General features: G+C 39.6%; 2 protein-coding genes across 2 annotated transcripts in view; one reads left to right on the top strand and one right to left on the bottom strand.

Annotated features, from left to right (window-relative positions):
• Positions 1-11,687, top strand: part of CTNNAL1 (catenin alpha like 1) — a 54,122-nt gene extending 42,435 nt beyond the window's left edge. The window contains exons 12-19 of the mRNA XM_088837789.1: positions 718-755; positions 2,970-3,020; positions 3,114-3,268; positions 6,804-6,852; positions 9,589-9,645; positions 9,792-9,905; positions 10,556-10,639; positions 10,770-11,687. Coding sequence (XP_088693915.1) covers positions 718-755; positions 2,970-3,020; positions 3,114-3,268; positions 6,804-6,852; positions 9,589-9,645; positions 9,792-9,905; positions 10,556-10,639; positions 10,770-10,775 — 554 coding nt within the window. The 3' untranslated portion in view covers positions 10,776-11,687. The remainder of the gene's footprint in view (positions 1-717; positions 756-2,969; positions 3,021-3,113; positions 3,269-6,803; positions 6,853-9,588; positions 9,646-9,791; positions 9,906-10,555; positions 10,640-10,769) is intronic.
• A 515-nt stretch (positions 11,688-12,202) lies between these two features.
• Positions 12,203-20,800, bottom strand: ABITRAM (actin binding transcription modulator). Its single transcript, XM_055427541.2, has 6 exons — positions 20,617-20,800; positions 18,428-18,479; positions 17,712-17,841; positions 14,676-14,752; positions 14,524-14,593; positions 12,203-14,432 (listed from the first exon to the last, which is right to left on the bottom strand). The coding sequence occupies exons 1-6, from the start codon at positions 20,711-20,713 to the stop codon at positions 14,295-14,297; spliced, it is 564 nt and encodes a 187-aa protein (XP_055283516.1). The 5' UTR covers positions 20,714-20,800; the 3' UTR covers positions 12,203-14,294.
• Between the last annotated feature and the right edge of the window lie 88 nt (positions 20,801-20,888).

Raw genomic sequence — 20,888 nt, 5'->3', positions numbered from 1 at the left:
GTTGCTTCCTGACCTGCATACAGGTTTCTCAAGAGGCAGGTCAGGTGGTCTGGTATTCCCATCTCTTTCAGAATTTTCCACAGTTGATTGTGATCCACACAGTCAAAGGCCGGGCTTGATCTAATCCAAATTCTGTAATACCCAGTTCTACCACTGAGAGCATGAATTTTTTTTCTGATTGATCATGCCATGTAAAGTCCCTTTCAGGACCAAAACTAATTATAAGAACTTCTAATACGGAATATTAGAGCATTTCTTCAGTGAAATAATGATGCTTTCTTGTCCTTGGGTGGTTAACTTTGTTTTGGAGATGCAGAAAAGCTCTGGATATTGAAGGCGGACCTCAGTTAGGTTGTCATGAGAAATCATTTTGCATCCTCCTAAGATGAGAGGGCCTTTGGAACTTAATTCTGGACTTAATTTATCTAGAGGTATAAACTCAGAAGTAAGGATGGCACAAATGTCATCTTGATGTAGGGAGTATTAAGCATAAATTGTGAAGAGAGTGCTTCAGAAACAATTTTATAAATCAAAATCTGTGCCAAATATATTTTTTTCATGTTCACAAACCAAATTACAATCTTATTCCTCAGTCATATGTAATTACTAGACTAAATTATCAAACTAATGTACTAACATTTGTTTATTTAATGATATTTTAAAAATTAAATGTGAGTAGTGGGAAATTTGTTTTAAGTTATATTATGTTATTTGCAGGAGAGAAGTATGGCTACCTTTCACTTCCAAAGCCAATGGTAAGTGGAAGATCTTTGTCCACTTGAGAATATTTTTATTCAGAATTCAAATTATGTTCTGGTTGCCTGTTGCTCATCCCTGCAACCTCCAATAACTGACATTACCAAAAAAAAGTGAGGATATTAAATGTGACTCTTCAGAATTGTTATTCTGAGTAGCAATCTAGATGAAGCCCATAGTCCGGTTATTTGTGTTTGGTTTGGGGGTTGAAGGAATAGGTAATGGATTTTATGCTTAATAAGAAGCCGTAATCTGAAGTCAAGGGTTTTTTGTTTTTAATAGCTTGGGTCTAATTCATAAGGTCATGTTGGAACCATTTTATGCAGACTAAGAACTTTCTGAATGCTTTCTACTGTAATGAATGAAGATAAGCCATTGTGTTTGTTTTTAGACACGTGAAGTGTTTTTTTAGCTTTGTCCGACTAAAACTGATGTATCTGACTGCATTATAAAATAGTGCCCACTAGATGGCAAGCTTGGTTATATTATTAGGATGGTTTCTGTACCTTTTGAGGCAATTCCCTTTCAGTCTTCATTAAACACTTTTGCATGTGTGTGTGTGCGTGTGTGTGTGTGTAACTTTATAGATTGCCTGAATTTATTTTCTGTCCTTTACCGCCGCCCATTTTTTTATAGTGCACAACAAACATAAACTATAGGACAGAAAAAAAGGAAAAAGTTGCGGTTGTTCTGTTCTGCAGTTAAACTGGTGACAGAATAGCTGGTCAGAAGTAGTAAGTCATGGTGATAATAAGGGAAACAAAAAACGGAGAAGTAGACATAGAGTTACCTTCTTGAGCTAAGCAGACGCACAGTGTTTTATCATAATTTGCACTTTGTGTCCATGTGTGTGAATATATACTCTGTGGGAGGTGTGTGTGTGTGATTTAAATAAATGTTTCCTTTAAAAAGTAAATGGCTCCCTGGTCTCCTGGCCTCTTTGTCTACTAGCTCAGCTGTTTTGGAATTGGTGCCCCAGCTAGGGGAGTTCCCACCAGATCTCAGAATGCAGGGAATACCCAACTTGGGCTGCCATCTCAAGAGAACTTCTGAATATTTTTCAAAGAAACATTGCTATAGATAGTGGTTTTTACAAGTAAGCAATCATCTGTGGACCAGCCTGGTAACCAAACTGGTGTACAGTGTTTTCTCCTGCCCTAGAAGAAATATACTCTTGAGTTTTAAATAGCCTATGCAGTCCTTGGGGTCCCTAAGGGTCGGATACGACTGAGCGACTTCACTTTCACTTTTCACTTTCACACATTGGAGAAGGAAATGGCAACCCACTCCAGTGTTCTTGCCTGGAGAATCCCAGGGACGGGGGAGCCTGGTGGGCTTCTGTCTGTGGGGTCACACAGAGTCGGACATGACTGAAGTGACTTAGCAGCAGCAGAAACTAACTTGCTGTTTCAAAGCTAGGGGCCATAAAAGCATGTTGGTTCAAAGAGTAAATCCTAGATTCTAAGTATAATTACCTATATAACCTGGGATATAGGATTAAGAATCTGGATGTAAGTGAAACCAGGAGGCTGAAATTTATCCCTCAAAAGGGCAGCTGGTTAAAGGAAATGAATTCCAGAGTCTTAACATTTGGAAAATATTGAAAGCTGCATGTAGTGGTTAATTTTATTACATCATTTCTTAAGAATAATTTAGCAGAGGGGCCAGGGAGGTTTGGGTGTGTAGTAATTGGTGTGCGGGAAGACTGTGGAAGTCTTTAAGAGTCTGAAACACAGATGCTTTCCATAGCCCCAGATTTCTAACTACCTATCTGTTCAAAGCTGAACCCACATATTTAGGTATTTGCCATTACAGTGGACCCTTGAACAACATGGGTTTAAACTTTGAGGTCCACTTATTAGTGAATTTGTTTTCAGTCGTACATACCACAGTGCTACACCATCTGAGGTTGGTTGAATCCACAGACGCAAAACCATAGATACGGGGGAGCTATGGATATGGAGGGTGGATTCTTTTTAAGTTATACAGAGGTTTTTGGCTAAGGTGAGGGTCAGTGCCCTTAACCCCCACGTTGCTCAAGGGGCAACCATAATTGTTTTTACTTAAACAGTTTAATATAGTTTAAGTATGAACTGAAAAAATTTCAGTTAAAATTTTGTTAAGGTACTTTGTTATGCTTTTCGTTACTATTGCATGTCTTCAGAATTAACTGTACCGATTTTTAAGATGCTCTGATCTTTTTATTGTCACAGAAGAATAGTGCAAACCTGAGATCATTAAAGGCAGATAAGCCTGACTCTGAGGTAAGATCTTCTCTTTTGCAGTAGTCTTACTTCCAGTCTTACTTTTATATAGTTAAAGACTACATCGTTGTGATTAAAATGTATGTTTTGTAGGAGCAAGCCAAGATAGCAAAGCTTGGACTCAAACTGGGTTTGCTCACTTCTGATGCCAACTGCGAGATTGAGAAGTGGGAGGATCAGGAGAATGAGATGGTTCTATATGGACGGAACATGTCCAGTATGGCCTATTCTCTGTATTTATTTACTAGGTAAATGTAGTTACATTACCTTTTAAAATGAATTTAATGATATCTGGTATAAAGAAAAAGTGCCATGTTATGTCATTGAAGTTGGTTTCAAATATACGTAAAAAGACTACGTAAGTAGTAGTTCTTGTGACAGTTCAGTGAATGCAGCAAGAAGACATTCATTTAACGAGGATTTAGACTTAGATGAGATCCTCTTCTCGGTTTGTGTCCCGTTCCTTCCATCAGTTCAGTTCAGTCGCTCAGTTGTGTCCAACTCTTTGTGACCCCATGAATCACAGCACGCCAGGCCTCCCTGTCCATCACCAATTCCCGGAGTTCACTCAGACTCACATCCATCGAGTCGGTAGTTGTGAAATAATTTTGCTTGCTGCTGTGTCGTCATCCCACATATCAGCGTCTCCCCCGGCCTGCATCAGTAAGTTTAAACGACACGCCTTTGAAATCTTTACGCAGTGACTGCGTGTACACAGGTCAGAGAATAGAGACATGAGGTCTGCCATGTCAGTAGCGTGCCACAGCTCCATGGATCAGCATTCACTATGTAGCAGAGCGTTTCCCTAACTTTACATTGATCTGAGCTACATTCTCTGTCTTTTCTTATAATAATGGAAGATTATACATATGGCATAGTATCTCATTGTTGTTAAAACTTTCATCAGTTATGCACTCAATAACCTGTTCTAGAATTTTCTCAAGAAATGACCTCAGACTTTTCACTCATTTTTTGATGTGTATCTTACTCATTTTTCAAAACTGGAGAATACATGATATGTTCAGTGTTATGGCTTCTCTTCTACTCATTTTGATTTTGAAATTATAATCAGCAGTGGGTCACACCTGCTGGTTGTTTCAGTATTCTGGAATGTAATCCGTTTGGTCTGAAGCTCAGCTAAACTAATTGGGATCTCTACCACTGTGTGGGCTCAATAAGGAGCCCCTTTTTCTTCACCCAAATTCAAAATTAACTGAAAAATAAGCAAAAGAACAGGCAGATGGGGACCAGTGGCATTTATAAAGCTGATACTGAATAATGTGGTTTATAGCCATAGGCAAATAGGTTTTTAAAAATAATACCTAGAGTTAAGGAATCTTACCCCATAGGGGCAGAGTGTATCTCTTAAAACACTTGAAAGACCAGATATATTCCAAGGGTACCTTTACTACCATGAGAAAAAGGAAAAATGAAAGGGCTACCATGTCCAATTTATTTTTGCAAAGTCAGCAAAAAGACTGAAGGTAAAAATCAATAAACGCCCACCCTCTTCTGAGGGGTGAGATAAGTGAGAGAGCAGAGAGAAGTGAGGGGTGCTGTGTGAGTGAGGATTTCCTCATATGGAAGGAAGATGAGTGAGGAAGAAACACTCATTCTTGTCTTAAGGATGTCTTCTGCCCTTTCAAGAGAAATGATTCTTCCAGAGGGTAAAGGAGAAATGATAGGAGTTGAATAATTTTGCCTCTGGTCGGCAGTCACTTGTTAATATCTTTCCATATTTTTCATCATTGGGGACCTTTTTGTCCCCCACTTCGGTGGTTTCCTTCCTTTGTTCTTAATTCTTAGCACCCTTCTCCCAGGATTGAATTTTCTCAAACTAGTTTTAACCTCCTTTTTTAGTTTATATCACTTAAAAATCCGATGAGTCAAGTGTACAAAAGAAAGTCAAATAGAATTTGTTTACCTACACTCAACGTGTGGTTAACTGAAATGTGAAGATTAACTGAAGAAACAGAGATCTTTACTTTGAGCTGGAATCATGCTAGTTATCTCATGGTGATAAAAATCAGATGAAGAAATTTTTTGACTGCTAAAAACTGAAGAAATAAATTTTTACTTACCAAATGTAGTTTGGTATATAAAGTGAAAATGTTAGCTGCTCAGTCATGTCCAACTTTTTGTGACCCTCCCTGGTCTGTAACCCACCAGGCTCCTCTGTCCATGGAATTCTCCAGGCAATAATACTGGAGTGGGTTGCCATTCCCTTCTCCAGGGGATATTCCTGACCCAAGGATTGAACCTGGGTCTCCTGCATTGCAGGCAGATTCTTTACCATCTGAGCCACCAGGGAAACCCTTGGTATATAAAATCTTCCCAAATAAAGGATTCATCAGTAGAAATTTTTTTTTTTTAAGTTTGTGGCTGCCCCTTTTATTTCTTGTTTCTTATCTCAGGATATTTCAGGATTCTATGGTCAGCAGTTTTTGTTTTGGAGTCAGACAAGTGGATCTTGGCAAGGGATGACCTGTGGCCCACAGGGACTTGGAGGCCTGAAAGGCTCTATTAATAGTGAAGAGAAGGGATAACTAAAGCTCTGTGGAGGGGGACTTGTTCCTGGGGTATGGTTATTGGACAGGAACCACTGACATTCAGGAAAATAAAATGGATTTTCTGTAATGTATAACACCTTGTGTCGTTCTTGCAAGTCTCGGTAATATAGTTGTCGTAAACTCTCAAGCTGGCTTTGTTTTCTACCCACCCTGTCAGTATACCTGTTTCTGCCCCAGATAGTTTTTCTGTTTTCCATTAAGACAATGGCTTACCAGCCTCATCTAGTTGCTTTTTTCTGAGACTCATCTGTTAGTCTTCACAGCACCGGTTTTGTAATTTTCCTGGTCAGTTTTATAGTTTTTCTTAAGGCTATTATTTAAGGTTGTCTTAACGATTTATATAGTTTCTTTGTCATTTATTTACAGTTACTCGTATTTCTTTATAATTTATGTATTTTAGATTTTCTAATGCATTATACTTTTTAAAGATTTCACACATACTAGTGTCATATAGTTTTTAAAGTGGTTTCTGCTTCATAATTTCATTTGTCCTTTTTTGCAACATTTTATCAGAGTAAAAGAATATTGTGTTCATAACTAGTAGCTATTTAGGGCCAAACCGGTACCTACTAGATTTCAGATCTTCTGATTCATGCCTAGGCTGCTGCTCTTCTTAATGTATTCTGTTGCTCTTTGTTGTAATTTACTTTTCACTTGTGAAGTTCTTAATTCTTCTTGGTAGTTTTCAACGTGATATTCCTTAATCTTGATGAGAGTGGTAGCACAAATATTGTTTTGTTTATTTTATAGACGCAGAATTGAAACTTAACTGACGTGCCTCATCAAAATCACCTAAATTCTTGCCATAGTTGAAACTAGAATCAAAAATGAGAATCTCCTGATTTTTGGTCTCATCTTTTATCCATTATGGAACAAAGGCCTTTTATTTTCAGATATCATATCTTGAGTTTATGAAGCAAAATGAAGAAGGTTAAAAAAGAAAAATAAAACTTCAATATAAGTTGTCAGTTTTAATTTTCTTTGCATTATAAAATTAACATATATAATGTTTACCAGTTTTTAAAAGTGCCTTAAGAGGTAAGAGTTAAACATTAAAGCTGTTTTAAGAAGAATGACAATGTTACTCGTCTCTTCAACATTATTCTTCAAAATTTGGGGTCTGTAAATACACAGGATGCTCTAAAACTTTAATATAAAATCAATTTCAAGGCAATAACTTTTTCTTACTTCCTTAATAATTATTTTATTTCAGGGGAGAGGGGCCACTAAAAACTTACCAGGATTTAATTCATCAACTAGAGGTATGTTTAATTTCCATTTTATGATAATACTTTAATTCTGGAGTAAAAGTTGGTAACAGATAGTTTTCTAAATGATTTACCGTATCATATTAGTGTGTTTACCTGTACACACAACACACATGTACAGTAGAAGAGTGGCAGAAAAGTCAGGGGTTTGCATAGCATATTTTAGAGCTAAATCTAAAACATGGTTATCTTTTTGGAAAAACACATAGGGATAAAGTAGAATGGGCTTTGATAGTCACTAGATGGAATATTAAATTTTAGGTTTTCCTAAGTAGGTAAAAATATCCTGTTAGCAGATGTCTATCTCTTACATTGTCCTGAACATTAGGAAAGCATTTTGACTTCATTATTGAACTGGATGAATGGTATTGACTAAATGAGTAAATACATAAGAAAGCATCTGTCACAGACTTGAGACCATTACAGCGTCTCAGTCCATGTTAGTTTCCTTCTTCCCCAGTCCTGATGATTCAGGGCATTCAGGGAGAGACAGAAACGCTGACAGCTACCCTTCTGCCCTGTGTGCCTTATGAAATTTCACATAGGCACTCTAATCCTCCTCCCTTACTTAGAGGCTTCGATGGGTGAGATTACAAGATGCCTTTCTTGTTTCCCCTGACTCTCATGTCAGTCTGCTTGCCTCTCGAGAACCAAGGGCATTCTTGCATTTGAAATTTCTATCACTTTATCACCTTTAGATAGTTTCCTTTGGCATTCCCCTGTGCTTTCCACCGAAGCCTCTTCAGGGAAGGGATTTCAGCTTGATGCTAGTCAGCAGAGTCAGAAGAACTGCAGAAGATATTTCATTTGCAATTTTCTGTGAAATTGACTATAAGTGAGCTATTTCTCTGTTTAAAAAGTTGGAGTAAATTCTGGATTCATTTTGTTCATTTTGACCCATATCCACTCCAAGGCAGACCGCATCATAGGGAGTATTTCACTGCAAAATATCCACTCTTACCTTCTTCCTGTGTTAGCTTATTTATTAAACCAACATCTGCTGAAGTGTCTACATAAAATGTTTATCAAATAGTCATTGAATTTGTACTAGTGTGTCAGATCCTGGGGTTAAGAGCTCTGTGGAGAAAAGTGAACAAAAGGAAGCCCCTTCCCCTCCCCATGGAGCTTACATTCTAGTGGGAGCAGATAGACAATATACAATTAAGTGTATAATGCCCATGTATAAATACTTAGAGATAAAAACATATAAGTGATAGAGGGGTGGTCAGAAAAGACCTCTTTAAGGAGGTAACATTTGAGTTGAGTGTTGAGAGAGTGAGCTAGACGGATATCTTGGGGGTAGAATATTAGACAAAACAAGTGCAAAGGCCCTGAGGTATAGGAAGTGCAGGTGTCTGAAGAACGAGGAGACAAGCGTGGGTGGGATGGAGTGAACAAGAAGGAAGGTGGTAACGTACGACATTTCTGAGCCTTGGGAAAAACCTTATTTTTTTTTTTCCCCAAGAATGATAGAAAACCCATCGAGGGTTTTGCAATGGCATGACCGGACTTCTGTTTTCAAAGGCTTTTGGTTTGACCAACAGGGTAAACAGTAGCGCCATTTACTGAGATAAGGAACAGAGGAACAACACTGGATTTAGAGGCTGGAAATCAAGCATGTAGTTTTGCTCAAGTAAGATGTACAGTTCATGTCAGGATAGCTCAAGAATAGAGAGAGACTTAGGAGTCATCAGCTTTCAGGTGGTTTTGAGACCGTGATACTCTGAGAGACAGGGATCTTGCCCCTAGGGGGTTGCAGGCTAGAAGGGAAGAGCAGACATGTACAAGAGAAAGTGGTAATGTGGAAGGATGTGGAGGAACATGTGGGTTAAGTGAGTTATTCCATTAGGTTTGAAGGTTGGTGTGAAACACATTGGTTTCCCTTTTAAAGGCTAAGGAAGGAGGTAAAGGGCTATTTGACCCTGAGGTCAGTTTATCCCATGATAGCAAGGCTGTTGGAAAGAGGGTTAAAATTAACCCTGAAATGATTTTCTCCTTCTTCATATGCTTTATCTAATTTATTACCAAGATCTATTATTTTTCGTCAAAAATCATTCTCAAATTCACCCCGTTCTCTTTACCTCTTACTGCAGCCACCTAAAGCTACATCTTCATTTCCCTGGTATCTCTCGCTCTCAAAGATTCTGTGTACCATTTAAAAATAATCATCCTGAATATTCTAAAGTACTTTCCAGCATTCTTTCCTATCACCCTATTCTCCTTACTAATAAATCACAGAATGTGTGGTAAATAGTGAAAGTCTAATCTGAATTGCTCCCTTCAGATGGCTGGCTGAAGAACATATATTGGTGACAGATTCTCTCTTGCTAAGCCAGAAGCAGAAACCAATGTTTTAATGCTTTTGACCTCATGTTCCAAGATTCATCACCCTTTTATAATTGGGGATATTATGGGATGAATTTCAGATCCATCCAGAAGCCCAGACATAATTTTTCTAAATATCACATGATCCTCCATGGTAATTGGAGGTGGCCACAAATAGATGAGCCTCTGCAGGGTAAGTTTGCACCATGTCTGGGAAATCTGCTTGTGGATAGTTAAACTCTTGTGTTTTCCTGGGTACAACAAAAACCTTAGGAGTTCCATGACAGGTGTTTAATGTTTGGTTTTAGTTTTAAAATTCCATATGAAAATTATCTATGAGTGTACTTGTTACCAACTACCTAGAAGACATACACTTAAAGTAGTGATGTTTTTCCTTTCTACCAGGTTTTTGCTGAAGAGGGTTTGAAGCTTGCTTCAAGTGTACAGGCTTTCTCAAAACAGGTAATTCACATATCCCCCTGTCTGGTCCTGGTGGTGATGTCATAAATACTCATTTTGAGAGTGTATTATTAAGGTATAACAGTATTTGATGTTTAAAAGATGGAGTTTCACTGGAATTGTTATAACTGTATATATTTACATTTCAGCTGAAAGATGATGACAAACTTATGCTTCTCCTGGAAATAAACAAGTTTGTTCCTCTCTGCCACCAGCTCCAGACAATAATTAAGACACCTTTACAGAATCAAGTGTTTCTAAAGGTAAAAGGGACAGTGGGATATGCAGGAAGGCACTTGAGAAACTTTCCCACTCCTTTTTTCATTAGGTTAGCTTCCAGCCTCTTCCTTCAAACAAAGCGTTAATACCCAAAGTACAATTTATTTCCATTTTTCCTGCCTCAACTACAAGAACCATTTGTCATCTGCAGTTATAATTGACCTCAGGGAGCAGTAGGTTCACCAGCTAAATTAGCTTTTTGGACATGATTAATGTCATAGCACTGAGCAGCTGCCATCATCGCCTGTCTGGGGCACAGACCCTTCAGAGAAAGGCTCCTTTTGTTTATCTTAGGAAGTCTGTGTGCAGCAGGGTAGAGTGCAGGGGACTGCAAGTTAAGGGGTTTGCTGCCACTGTTTGCTGCACACTGAGAAACCCATAAATGGTCTGAAGTAGAGCAAGTGGATTTTCCATTCATGCTTCCTGAGGTTCCATGAAGTTGGCACACACGAGATTTCAGCAGCAGTTGCAGCTTCTGTGTTCTGGGGCCTCAATTCATCAAGTCAGTTCAGATGCCTTAATCTGTATACCCTTTGAGATCCCTTAGATTTCTATAATGGTGAAATTGTAAATGATAAAGTCTTTTGAAGGCCCCCTGGTAAGAATTTGATCTGCTTGCTTTCTGTCACTATAGGTTGATAAGTGTATTACAAAGGCAAGATCCATGATGGCTGTTTTGGTTCAGCTTCTCTCACTCTGCTATAAACTGCTGAAGAAGGTGAGATGATTTATCTTAAACTCAAATTTAAAAAATTATTGTAATTGAAAATGTGAAAGAAAATACTGTTTAATTTTGAAATTTTTATTTTAAGAGTAAAGTAGAAACTAATTATCTCAATTCTTTCCAGCTTTAGGTGGAAAACAGCAGATGGGTCTCAGTTCCAACTATGGATGGTAAACTTGAGAAACATTTGAGGTCAGATCTTGGGAACACCATGTGGCAACACTGACCATTTTAGAAAGCAAATGATCCTTTATGCTTCAGAAACTCAACAATTTTGGAGAGAAAACAAACTGAAATCTTGCTTTATTTTCTGATCATGAAGCCGATTGTGAAGCTTTCTGACATCTACTAAATGCCATGGTAGTTGCTGTATTTCTAATTGCAGGGTGATTTTAAAATGGAACATTGCTTTAAATAATGTTCTTTAAGTCAGACCAAATATCCCTACTGTCTTAATGACAGTTTAATCCAAAGAAGCTATTTTAAATATGTGCTCACTGATGGCATATTTTACCTTAACTTCCTATTTTATAAAATTTAAGCTTCTCATCTAGGACACTAGTTTGCAGCAGAAGATACCCAGGAGTCTCGGTGATGCAGGGTTTTCCATGTCTGTGGGCTCTTCTTCACTCCCTCCTGTCCACTGGGAATGACTGGGCCTCTGCCTTCCCCTCTGTGGCAGGTCATCCATCCTAAGAGCACTCATTTGTTCTCTGGTGTTTCAGAGCACAGGCAGTCTATTGTGATGCATGTCCCTCTCCTCTCCCTTCCAAAAGCAGGATCACGGAGCTCACGCCACAAAATCCTAGAGGGAAGCTCACTAGGAAGTGGTTGTAGTTCTCGTTCTAGCATAGCTGGCTTGTTTCTGCCTTGAATATTAGTTGGAAGTAGTTTTTGTACTTCTCAGTAGTGACTGATGGAATGTAAGATAGCAGACAGAATAACTGAACTAAGCTGTTTAAATTCTGAGTAAACATACATTTTATATACGTGCCTTTGGAATGTTCATTATAAAACAAATAAACATCTTTAGTCTTTTAAATTTTAGGGTTCAAAGCTTTTGTTTTTGTGGGGTGGGTTTGTAGGATCCGTTTAGAAATTCTGTCCTGATGGTGTAGTTAACTGTTTTTCTGTTCTTTTATCACAGTGCTTTGAAACTCATTTTGAAATCTAACAGGACATGCCAGTTGCCAAAAGGCAGTATTTCTATAGGCCTGTCTGATGATAATTATCTAGTTCAGCCTTCATAATGAATATGCACCAGATCCTGAAGAACCACAGAACTACCACCTAGCTAGTCAGTATTTTATTGAAGGAAACTTGAATTTACTGTAGGCCTTCGGGAGACTATGGGATGTAGTCAGCTTTGTTATGACTTTTATAAAATATTTCTTTATAAATATCACCAAACATGATATTTATTCCCTGAAACCAAAATATTCTTTTAAATTACAGTGGAAATAATGGGAGAATGCTGTGAGGTAACAGTATATGTAAAACAGATATGTAATTCTTTTACTATCTTTATGACATCTCTGGGAATCATTTGTGCTACATGTAATGGGGATTTGCTGGTTTACAGTTACACTTTCAGCTCACAGTACTATCACAGCAGAGGTTCAGAGTTACTACTTGTATCATGTCTGGTGTATCATACTTAAGGGACAGTCAGGCTGGCACGTAAAAGAATTTTCCTTATAAATCAAAAATAATTTAAAAACTTTATTCACAAAAGAGCTTATATACTTGAAATGAGAATTGTTGTTCATTTGCTAAGTCATGTCCAACTTTGTGACCCCATGGACCACAGCATGCCAGGCTTCCCTGTCCTTCACTGTCTCCCAGAGTTTGCTCAAACTCATGTCCATTGAGTTGATGAAGCCATCCAACCATCTCATCCTGTCATCCCCTTCTCCTGCTGCCCTCAGTCTTTCCAAGCATCAAGGTCTTTTCCTTTGAGTTGGCTCTTCCTATCAGGTAGCCAAAGTATCGGAGTTTCAGCATGAGTTCTTAAAATGAATATTCAGGGTTGATTTCCTTTAGGATTGACTGGTTTGCTCTCCTTGCTGTCCAAGGGACTCTCAAGAGTCTTTTCTGGCACTACAGTTTGAAAGCATCAATTCTTTCGTGACTACTAGAAAAACTATAGCTTTGACTATACGGGACCTTGGACAGCAAAGTGATGTCTCAGCTTTTTAATATGCTGTCTAGATTTGTTATAGTTTTTCTTCCAAGGAGCAAGGGTCTTTTAATTTCATGGCTGGATTCACTGTCCACAATGATTTTGAAGCCCAAGAAAAGAAAGTCTTTGTCACTGTTCCATTTTTTCACCATTTGCTATGCATTGATGGGACCAGATGCCATCTTAGTTTTTTGAATGTTGAGCTTTAAGCCAACTTTTTCACTCTCCTCTTTCACCTTCATCAAGAGGCTTTTTAGTTCCTCTTCACTTTCTGCCATAAGGTTGGTGTTATATGCATATCTGAAGTTGATATTTCTCCCAGCAGTCTTGCTCCCAGCTTGTGTTTCATCCAGCCCAGCATTTTGCATGATGTACTCTGCATATAAGTTAAATAAGCAGAGTGACAGTATACAGCCTTGAGGTACTCCTTTTCCAATTTTAAACCAGTCCATTGTTTCACATCTGGTTCAGAGTGCAAGTTGGGGTGGGAAAGGGATAACTTACGACTTGTACAGCAAATGATTATGGAAGTCCAAAAGAATTTACACATCAATGATAACTTTTAACAAATATTTGTATGTTTGTATGTGTTGCAGCCCTTAAGGAAAAATAACAATTTAAAAAGCCCTTTTATTTGAAATTCATTGTAAATAAATCTTAAACCATAAATTCATAGATTTTTGTTTCTTTAAATATGAAAGCTTTTTTTCTGTTCAAAGGCATCTGTGTCTTTGAATTATAATAACTTCTTCACTGGTTATCCTGTAACTGAAGTCTGAGATTGACTGACCACAAATACATGTGTTATTTTAATACCACATGGTAATATTTCCATGTTAGCAAAGCCCCTTTCAAAGTCTTTTCATGTGTCCCCCATTAAGAAGCCAGTGTTACATGCTACATTGTTCAGAGCTGAAGGCCAAGCTGTAGGAACAGAGAAGGCAAACTCTACACCCTGGCCTCTTCTTGGCAACCTAAGTGAGACCAGACGTTTAGGTGCTGTCACACTGAAGCAGATTGGGGAAGAAAGGCTGGTTGTTTTTCAGCTTCAAAATGACGGAAAATTGAGGCAAAAACAATTACCATGCCATAACATTCAAACAGAATTATGTCAAAACACAGTAGTTATTAATGGGCTACAGGATGATGAGTAAATTTTTCCTCAGAATGCTTTGTTTGATGGTTTTTAACCAGGAAAACATCTCTCGCTTGCCAGTTGTTAGAGAAAAGCAAGAGAAGAACAGTGAGTACGTGGGCAGTCAGATCTGGGAGGCTGAAGACAGAATTGAGGCTTGTTACGCGAGACAAAGAAGGAAAACTTGGTCAGGTTTTAAGATCGGGCCTCCGTGCGGATGGCCGGGTGTGAAGTCGGCTTTGCCCGTGCTGGTCCTTCCTTGGTGCACGGACTGGGAGGCCAGGTAAGGACAAGGATGCAGTGTTGCTTTCCTCCGTCTCAGCCCTCGCCCCTCATGAGGCAGCTGTTGTGGCTTTGAGGCGTTTCCCCACAACTTCTTCATACTCCTTCTGTGTCAGTAACCCTTCTGTTACGCTTTTACTTTCTTCAAATTTGGGCAACACAACTGCAATGTAGCCTTCGGTAGATGGCTAGAAGGGAAACCATATTTAATGCTGTTGAATGATACCAAAATCAGATTAAAAGTACAGGATGGGCTCCTACTTCCCCAGCCCCTTTTACCTTCTCTTGAAGAATAGATGGTTTATGGAGAATGTTTTCATTCACTTCCATCAACCGTCCTCTAACACAGCTAGTTTAAAAAAAAAAAAAACTTTTGATGAAAAATGTCAGCTCCTTTGTTTCTCCAAAGTTGTGGTTCAAAAGTAACTTACCTAGATATGGTATATTCTTCTCCATCTGAGCAGTAAATCTTACACAGAGGTGCAAGTTCTGTGAGAAACTGTGCCCCCTGATAATAAAAGGGAAGAAAAATTAATTGATGTACATTTTCATTTTTCTTTGAGAGGCAGCCCTCAGTGTTACAATGGCATATATTCCTGGAATTTGTGTTTTAAGTAAAAATGAGTGAAGTACAGAAAAAAAACATTGATTTCTTCAAACATTTATGTATTAAATGCCTGCTACAGGTCAGGTAACATCCTAATAAGCTCTAGGGGAAAAAGCAGTCAAAGACACATGTGATAAGAGTTTAGTTACGTATTAAGAATATGTTTTATCTTATTATACGTTATATTTAACTGTATACGAGAAAGCTCCATATACCCTGCTGCTGCTGCTGCTGCTGCGTCACTTCAGTCGTGTCCGACTCTGTGTGACCCCATAGACGGAAGCCCACCAGGCTCCCCCTTCCCTGGGATTCTCCAGGCAAGAACACTGGAGTGGGTTGCCCAAGTGTAAAGATATCAAAAGGGCAGGGAAATCTTATCAATAAACAATATAAAATCCAGTATTATAGTAAACAACTGCAATGTCATACAAAGTTTCATTAAGATTTCCACTTATTTTTATATTAGAACTTTAACAGATAAAAGGACTTCTTTATTAGGGTCAGTCACTAAGGCTTTTTGAAGAGGGATCTCTTTTCTAATTTAAAAAATGCCCTTTAAGGAAAATGTGGAAAACAGAAAAGTTTTAAGTAGCAGTTAAGAATAATTGACTCTTTACCCGGTCTCCCACTAGTGAATACTGCATTTTTACATTAATCTGTCTGAATGTCATGGCACGGCTTTAGTTTCGTCTACTCCACTGTACGGATATACCTGGAGAACTTCTGACAAGTAACCTACAAGGAGGCTCATAGGAAACGGATGCAAGCATGGCTCACGTGTTGCTCTTTTCTTCTAGGAATTTTTACTGCAGTGAACATTTGAGGTCTAGATGCTGTTCTTCAGGCCCTTTTTACCACTCACAGTATTATTAGTATTCAGGTGTTAGCACGCAGGCTTCACTTCTCTTGCATGTGGTGACTTTGTTTCAAAATACTAGTCAGTGTGACTCCCCACTTTTGGAAGAAGCAGTTAGGGATTCATCCTAGATGGTTTCTCTACCACTGGGTCTCTGTCAAAAAGAAGCATTTTAACTCCTGTTGTCACCTCTCTTAGAACATATGATGAGCCGTGCTGAGATCCAATCAAAGTTTATCTACAGAGGGTTCCAAATGCAGGTCCCTCTCTGTTCCTCAGTAGTAATAATGGTGTTACTGTTTTGGACAAAGATTTATCACAGGAACATCAGAAACACTTTACTTGTAGTTTGTAGAGTTCAAAGAATGGTCCCTGCTTTTTAAAGTCCATTTTCTTCTTGAATGAGAGGGGAAAAAAATCAATAATTATAAGGCAGGTTATTAGAGGCCTTTCGGTCTACTATAAACAAGGGTCTTATAGAACAGTGAGGGTAATTAGCAGAAACTCTTTGTATGAACTCAGTAAATGAAAATCACTGCAGATGGTGACTGCAGCCATGAAATTAAAAGACACTCCTTGGAAAAAAAGTTACGACAAACCTTCAGTTCAGTTCAGTTCAGTTGCTCAGTCGTGTCCGACTCTTTACGACCTCATGAATCACAGCATGCCAGGCCTCCCTGTCCATCACCAACTCCCGGAGTTCGCTCAAACTCATGTCCATCGAGTCGGTGATGCCATCCAGCCATCTCATTCTCTGTCGTCCCCATCTCCTCCCACCCCCAATCCTTCCTAGCATCAGACTATTCCAGTGAGTAACCAACCTAGACAGCATATTAAAAAGCAGAGACATTACTTTGCCAACAAAGGTCTGTCTAGTCAAGGCTATGGTTTTTCCAATAGTCATGTATGGATGTGAGGATTGGACTATAAAGAAAGCTGAGCGCAGAAGAATTGATGCTTTTGAACTATAATGCTGGAGAAGACTCTTGAGAGTCCCTGGACTGCAAGGAGATCCATCCAGTCCATCCTAAAGGAAATCAGTTCTGAATGTTCATTGGAAGGACTGATGTTGAAGCTGAAACTCCAATACTTTGGCCACCTGATGCAAAGAACTGACTCATTAGAAAAGACCCTGATGCTGGGAAAGATTGAAGGCAGGAAGAGAAGGGGACGACAGAGGATGAGATGGCTGGATGGCATCACCAACTCAATGGACATGAGTTTGCGTAAACTCCGGGAGTTGGTGACGGATAGGGAGGCCTGGCGTGCTGTGGTCCATGGGGTCGCAAAGAGTCAGACACGACTAAGCAACTGAACTAAACTGAAGTCATCCACTCAAACTTTCCTATCCGGGGGCTTTGTCAGGATATTTTAGTATGGTATTGAATTGTGCTTGGTGTGATACCCTCCTTTAATATTAATAATATTGGTCTTGCATAGAGTTGTAGAGGATAGAGATAACATTTTTCTATAGCTGAACACTATTTGGAGGAAGAAGGTATAGCTAGATGTGTACTAGACTGGCAATGATTTAGGAATGGGAAATAATATGAAGCAAATACTATGTATTTTCTTAAGACTGATTTTTTTTTCCACTACCCCAGAACTTTTTTTTTTCTTTTAAATTCACATGTGAAAATATGTGACAAAAAAGCATTGATCACCTAAATTTTATAAAATTTGACATACTGATTTAATAAAATTAGAAGGGACAAAATATCTTCTTATATTGGTATTAGAGTTGTTCTTTCAAAGGCCCACTTTCTCCATCCTTTATCCTGGGGATGGTGGTACAGAACCTATATGACAGATAATATACCTTTTGAAATACCTTATCTTTTTGGTCTGAGAATTTCTTTTAGAGTTAAAAGTTCAAGATGATTCTTAAAATCATCTCTAACCACCAGGGAAATATGCTGGGTATATATTGCTGGTTATAAGACTGACTGGCTCTATCATTATTCTGATAATAGAGGATTTAAGTAAAGAAATACAGGTACATACCCGCTTAAATTTCCCAGAGACTTTGTTCTGAAGTCTGCTACAGTTGGTACTGATTTGATAAGAAATGCTTTTAATTGTTTTTCCACTTTGAAGAACTGGATGAGATCCTGCCAACGTGATGACACATATTCTACGAGGAGCAAAAATTGATCCTATATTATTTCATGGTATCATTCTTCCTCCTATAATATAGTATTCCTATTGGCGCAAGAAAAGCTGAGCTGACATTTGTTTAGTCAACCTATCGTGCCCTCCCCACCCACCCCTCCCCCGCACGTTTTTCCCCCAGCTACTATTGGAGCTTAACTGAAGAATACGATAATAAAAATGGAGAAAATCTGATTGAATTTCCTTCCCCTAAAAGGGAAGAGTACCAAGGTGTTAGATAGCACTGAGGCATGCCCATATGTACATCTGTGTTTCCACCCTGGCCCTCTCCATGGGCTCAGGCAATTCCATGGCTAGGCACAGGCTGGTTACTTGAGGTAGTAGCTGACTAAGGGTATGGCCCTCCATTTGGATGTCTGAGTAATCAAGTTTACTTGTTTAGTGTAAGCACTGAAAAACTCATTCTTGTCAAGCAAATGCCTATTATATACATAATACTCAACATAGTGGAAGATAATCATTTAGTGAATATTCAGTACAAGACCATACGAGACTACAATACCAGAAAAAAATTTTTTTTAATAATTTAAAATTTCCAATTTGCTTACCGGTTAGAGTGCTGTAGTATGCAGTGGTCTTCACAGGGTTTTCCTTTGACATCTAGAAGAAATGAATGAGTATATGGCTCTTGAGTCAGTATTTACTGCCACTGTGTGGTACTTTCTTTGGTTCATAAAGATATTAATTGTGAAGACTAGATACATATGTCACTGGTATCCCCTCATTGCTCAAAAAGATATACCTAAAGGCTTTCTATAGCATATTAAAAGGCAGAGACATTACTTTGCCAACAAAGGTCCGTCTAGTCAAGGCTATGGTTTTACCAGTGGTCATGTATGGATGTGAGAGTTGGACTGTGAAGAAAGCTGATCGCCGAAGAATTGATGCTTTTGAACTGTGGTGCTGGAGAAGACCCTTGAGAGTCCCTTGGACTGCAAGGAGATCCAACCAGTCCATTCTGAAGGAGATCGATCCTGGGTGTTCATTGGAAGGACTGATGCTAAAGCTGAAACTCCAATACTTTGGCCACCTCATGGGAAGAGTTGACGCACTGGAAAAGACTCTGATGCTGGGAGGGATTGGGGGCAGGAAGAGAAGGGGACGACAGAGAATGAGATGGCTGGATGTTATCACCAACTTGATGCACGTGAGTTTGGGTGAACTCCGGGAGTTGGTGATGGACAGGGAGGCCTGGCGTGCAGTGATTCATGGGGTCACAAAGAGTCAGACATGACTGAGCGACTGAACTGAAGAACTGAAAGCTTTCCTATAAAGTTAAATCTGTTCAAGATGGAATCATTCGTTCAATGTCAAAGTGATGTTAATTCTTTGCTCCATCTTGTTTTATCCTCACTTTAAAATGATTATACTCGTTATTTCTATTAGAGAAAAAAGTGATGATTAGTGATGCATCTTTTTAATATAACATAGTAGCACATGTTTTCTTGGTCAATTTTAGAGTGAGTAACTCATCCTGGTTTGCCCAGGACTGTCCTAATGTTAGCACTGAAAGTCATGCATTCCAGGAAGTCCCTCAATCTAGGATAAACCTGGTGGTTGGTTACACAAAGTTTGGTGTCTTATTGGCCAATAAGACATGCTATTACAAAATATTTCCATATTGCAAAAAATGATTATACCTATTATCCCTGAATGAATATAAGCATGGATGTGGAGGAGGGTCCCCAGTGATGCTCGTATCACTCTTATTTGAAGGTACACAAAGCTCTCCAATAGGATACCTACTTGTAAGAGTGTGTTAGTCGCTCAGTCATGTTCGACTCTTTGTGACCCCATGGACTGCAGCCCACCAGGCTCTTCTGTCCATGGGATATTTCAGGCAAGAATACTGGAGTGGGTTGCCATTCCCCTCTCCAGGGAATCTTCCCGGCCCAGGGATAGAACCTGGGGTCTCCTTTGTTGTAGGCAGATTCTTTACCACTGAACCACCAGGGAGTGGCAAAGTGTAATAGATTCTGCTTTCTTGTTGTTCAGTAGCTCAGCTGTGTCCGACTCTTTGCCACTGCGTGGACTGCAGCACACCAGTCTTCGCTGTCCTTCACTATCTCCGGGTGTTTGTTCAAACTCGTGTCCATTGAGTCGGTGATGCCATCCAACCACCTCATCCTGTCACCTCCCCCCTTTCTCCTGCCTTCAGTCTTTTCCAGCATCAGGGTCTTTTCCAATGAGTTGGCTTTTTGCATCAGGTGGCCAAAGTATTAGAGCTTCAGCATCAATCCTTCCAGTGCACATTCGGAGCTGATTTCCTTTAGGATTGGCTGGTTTGATTTTGCTGTCCAAGGGACTCTCAAGAGTCTTCTCTAGCAACACAGTTCGAAGCATCTGCCACCTAAATGCCTCTTTCTAACCCACCCTCTTTTCTCACTCCCTATGCCTCTTAGTTTCGACCTGATTGATTAAATCATTTTATGGTGCACTGAGTCCCTTAAAACCCTTCAGGTACTCAAGGAGATTGCAAGCCAATTCCTACCTCCCTCGAAGACCTCACCTTAGACTATCATCTTCCCCCAAGCAACCCACCCTCCGAACTCGCACTGCACTCAACCTCCCCAGAATGAAACCTGCTGTTTTTCCACGTCTCTGCAAATATCATTCCCTTGGCCTAGAGGGGAACAGAGATCAGTTCCTTCTGCTGTGGGGAGAGTGCGCGTGGCTTATGATCTGTCATCATATTGCCAATGGGGCCCAGGAGAGACGAACATCATTCCCCACTTACCCGCTTTGTACCAGCGAGTAAAGTAACGATCCACAAGCGACGGCACCGCAGGCTCGGCAGCCAAGGCGGCCACAGGGTCCTCGGGCTCGGTAGTCATGGCGACCTCCAAGGCTGCAAACCCCGCCCTCCGGGACCCGGACACTTCCTCGCGCGGGCCCAGGAGTAGGGCGTCTTTCCGGCGTGTGGCCCGAGATACGCGGTGTGCGCACGCGCGCTGCTCCTCGATGCCCCAGGCTCCGCCTACCGGCGCCAATCATTGAGTTTTGGCATCT

The sequence above is a fragment of the Moschus berezovskii genome, chromosome 7 (genome assembly GCF_049115385.1).
Source record: "Moschus berezovskii isolate FMDL1 chromosome 7, NW_MosBer_1.0, whole genome shotgun sequence".
In the NCBI taxonomy this organism is placed as follows: Eukaryota; Metazoa; Chordata; class Mammalia; order Artiodactyla; family Moschidae; genus Moschus; species Moschus berezovskii.
Note: the sequence above shows the minus strand (reverse complement) of the source record. Positions and strands in the feature narration are given on the sequence as shown.

Bases quoted from the DNA above. Each gene is read 5' to 3' on its own strand.
- ABITRAM (XM_055427541.2), bottom strand. From the start codon at position 20,713: ATGACTACCGAGCCCGAGGACCCTGTGGCCGCCTTGGCTGCCGAGCCT. The intron at 17,842-18,427 runs GTAAGCAAATTG...TGCTCCTCGTAG, and splicing joins ATACTACAGCACTCTAACCG to AATATGTGTCATCACGTTGG. The intron at 14,594-14,675 runs GTAAGTTACTTT...TTTTTAAACTAG, and splicing joins GAAGAATATACCATATCTAG to CTGTGTTAGAGGACGGTTGA.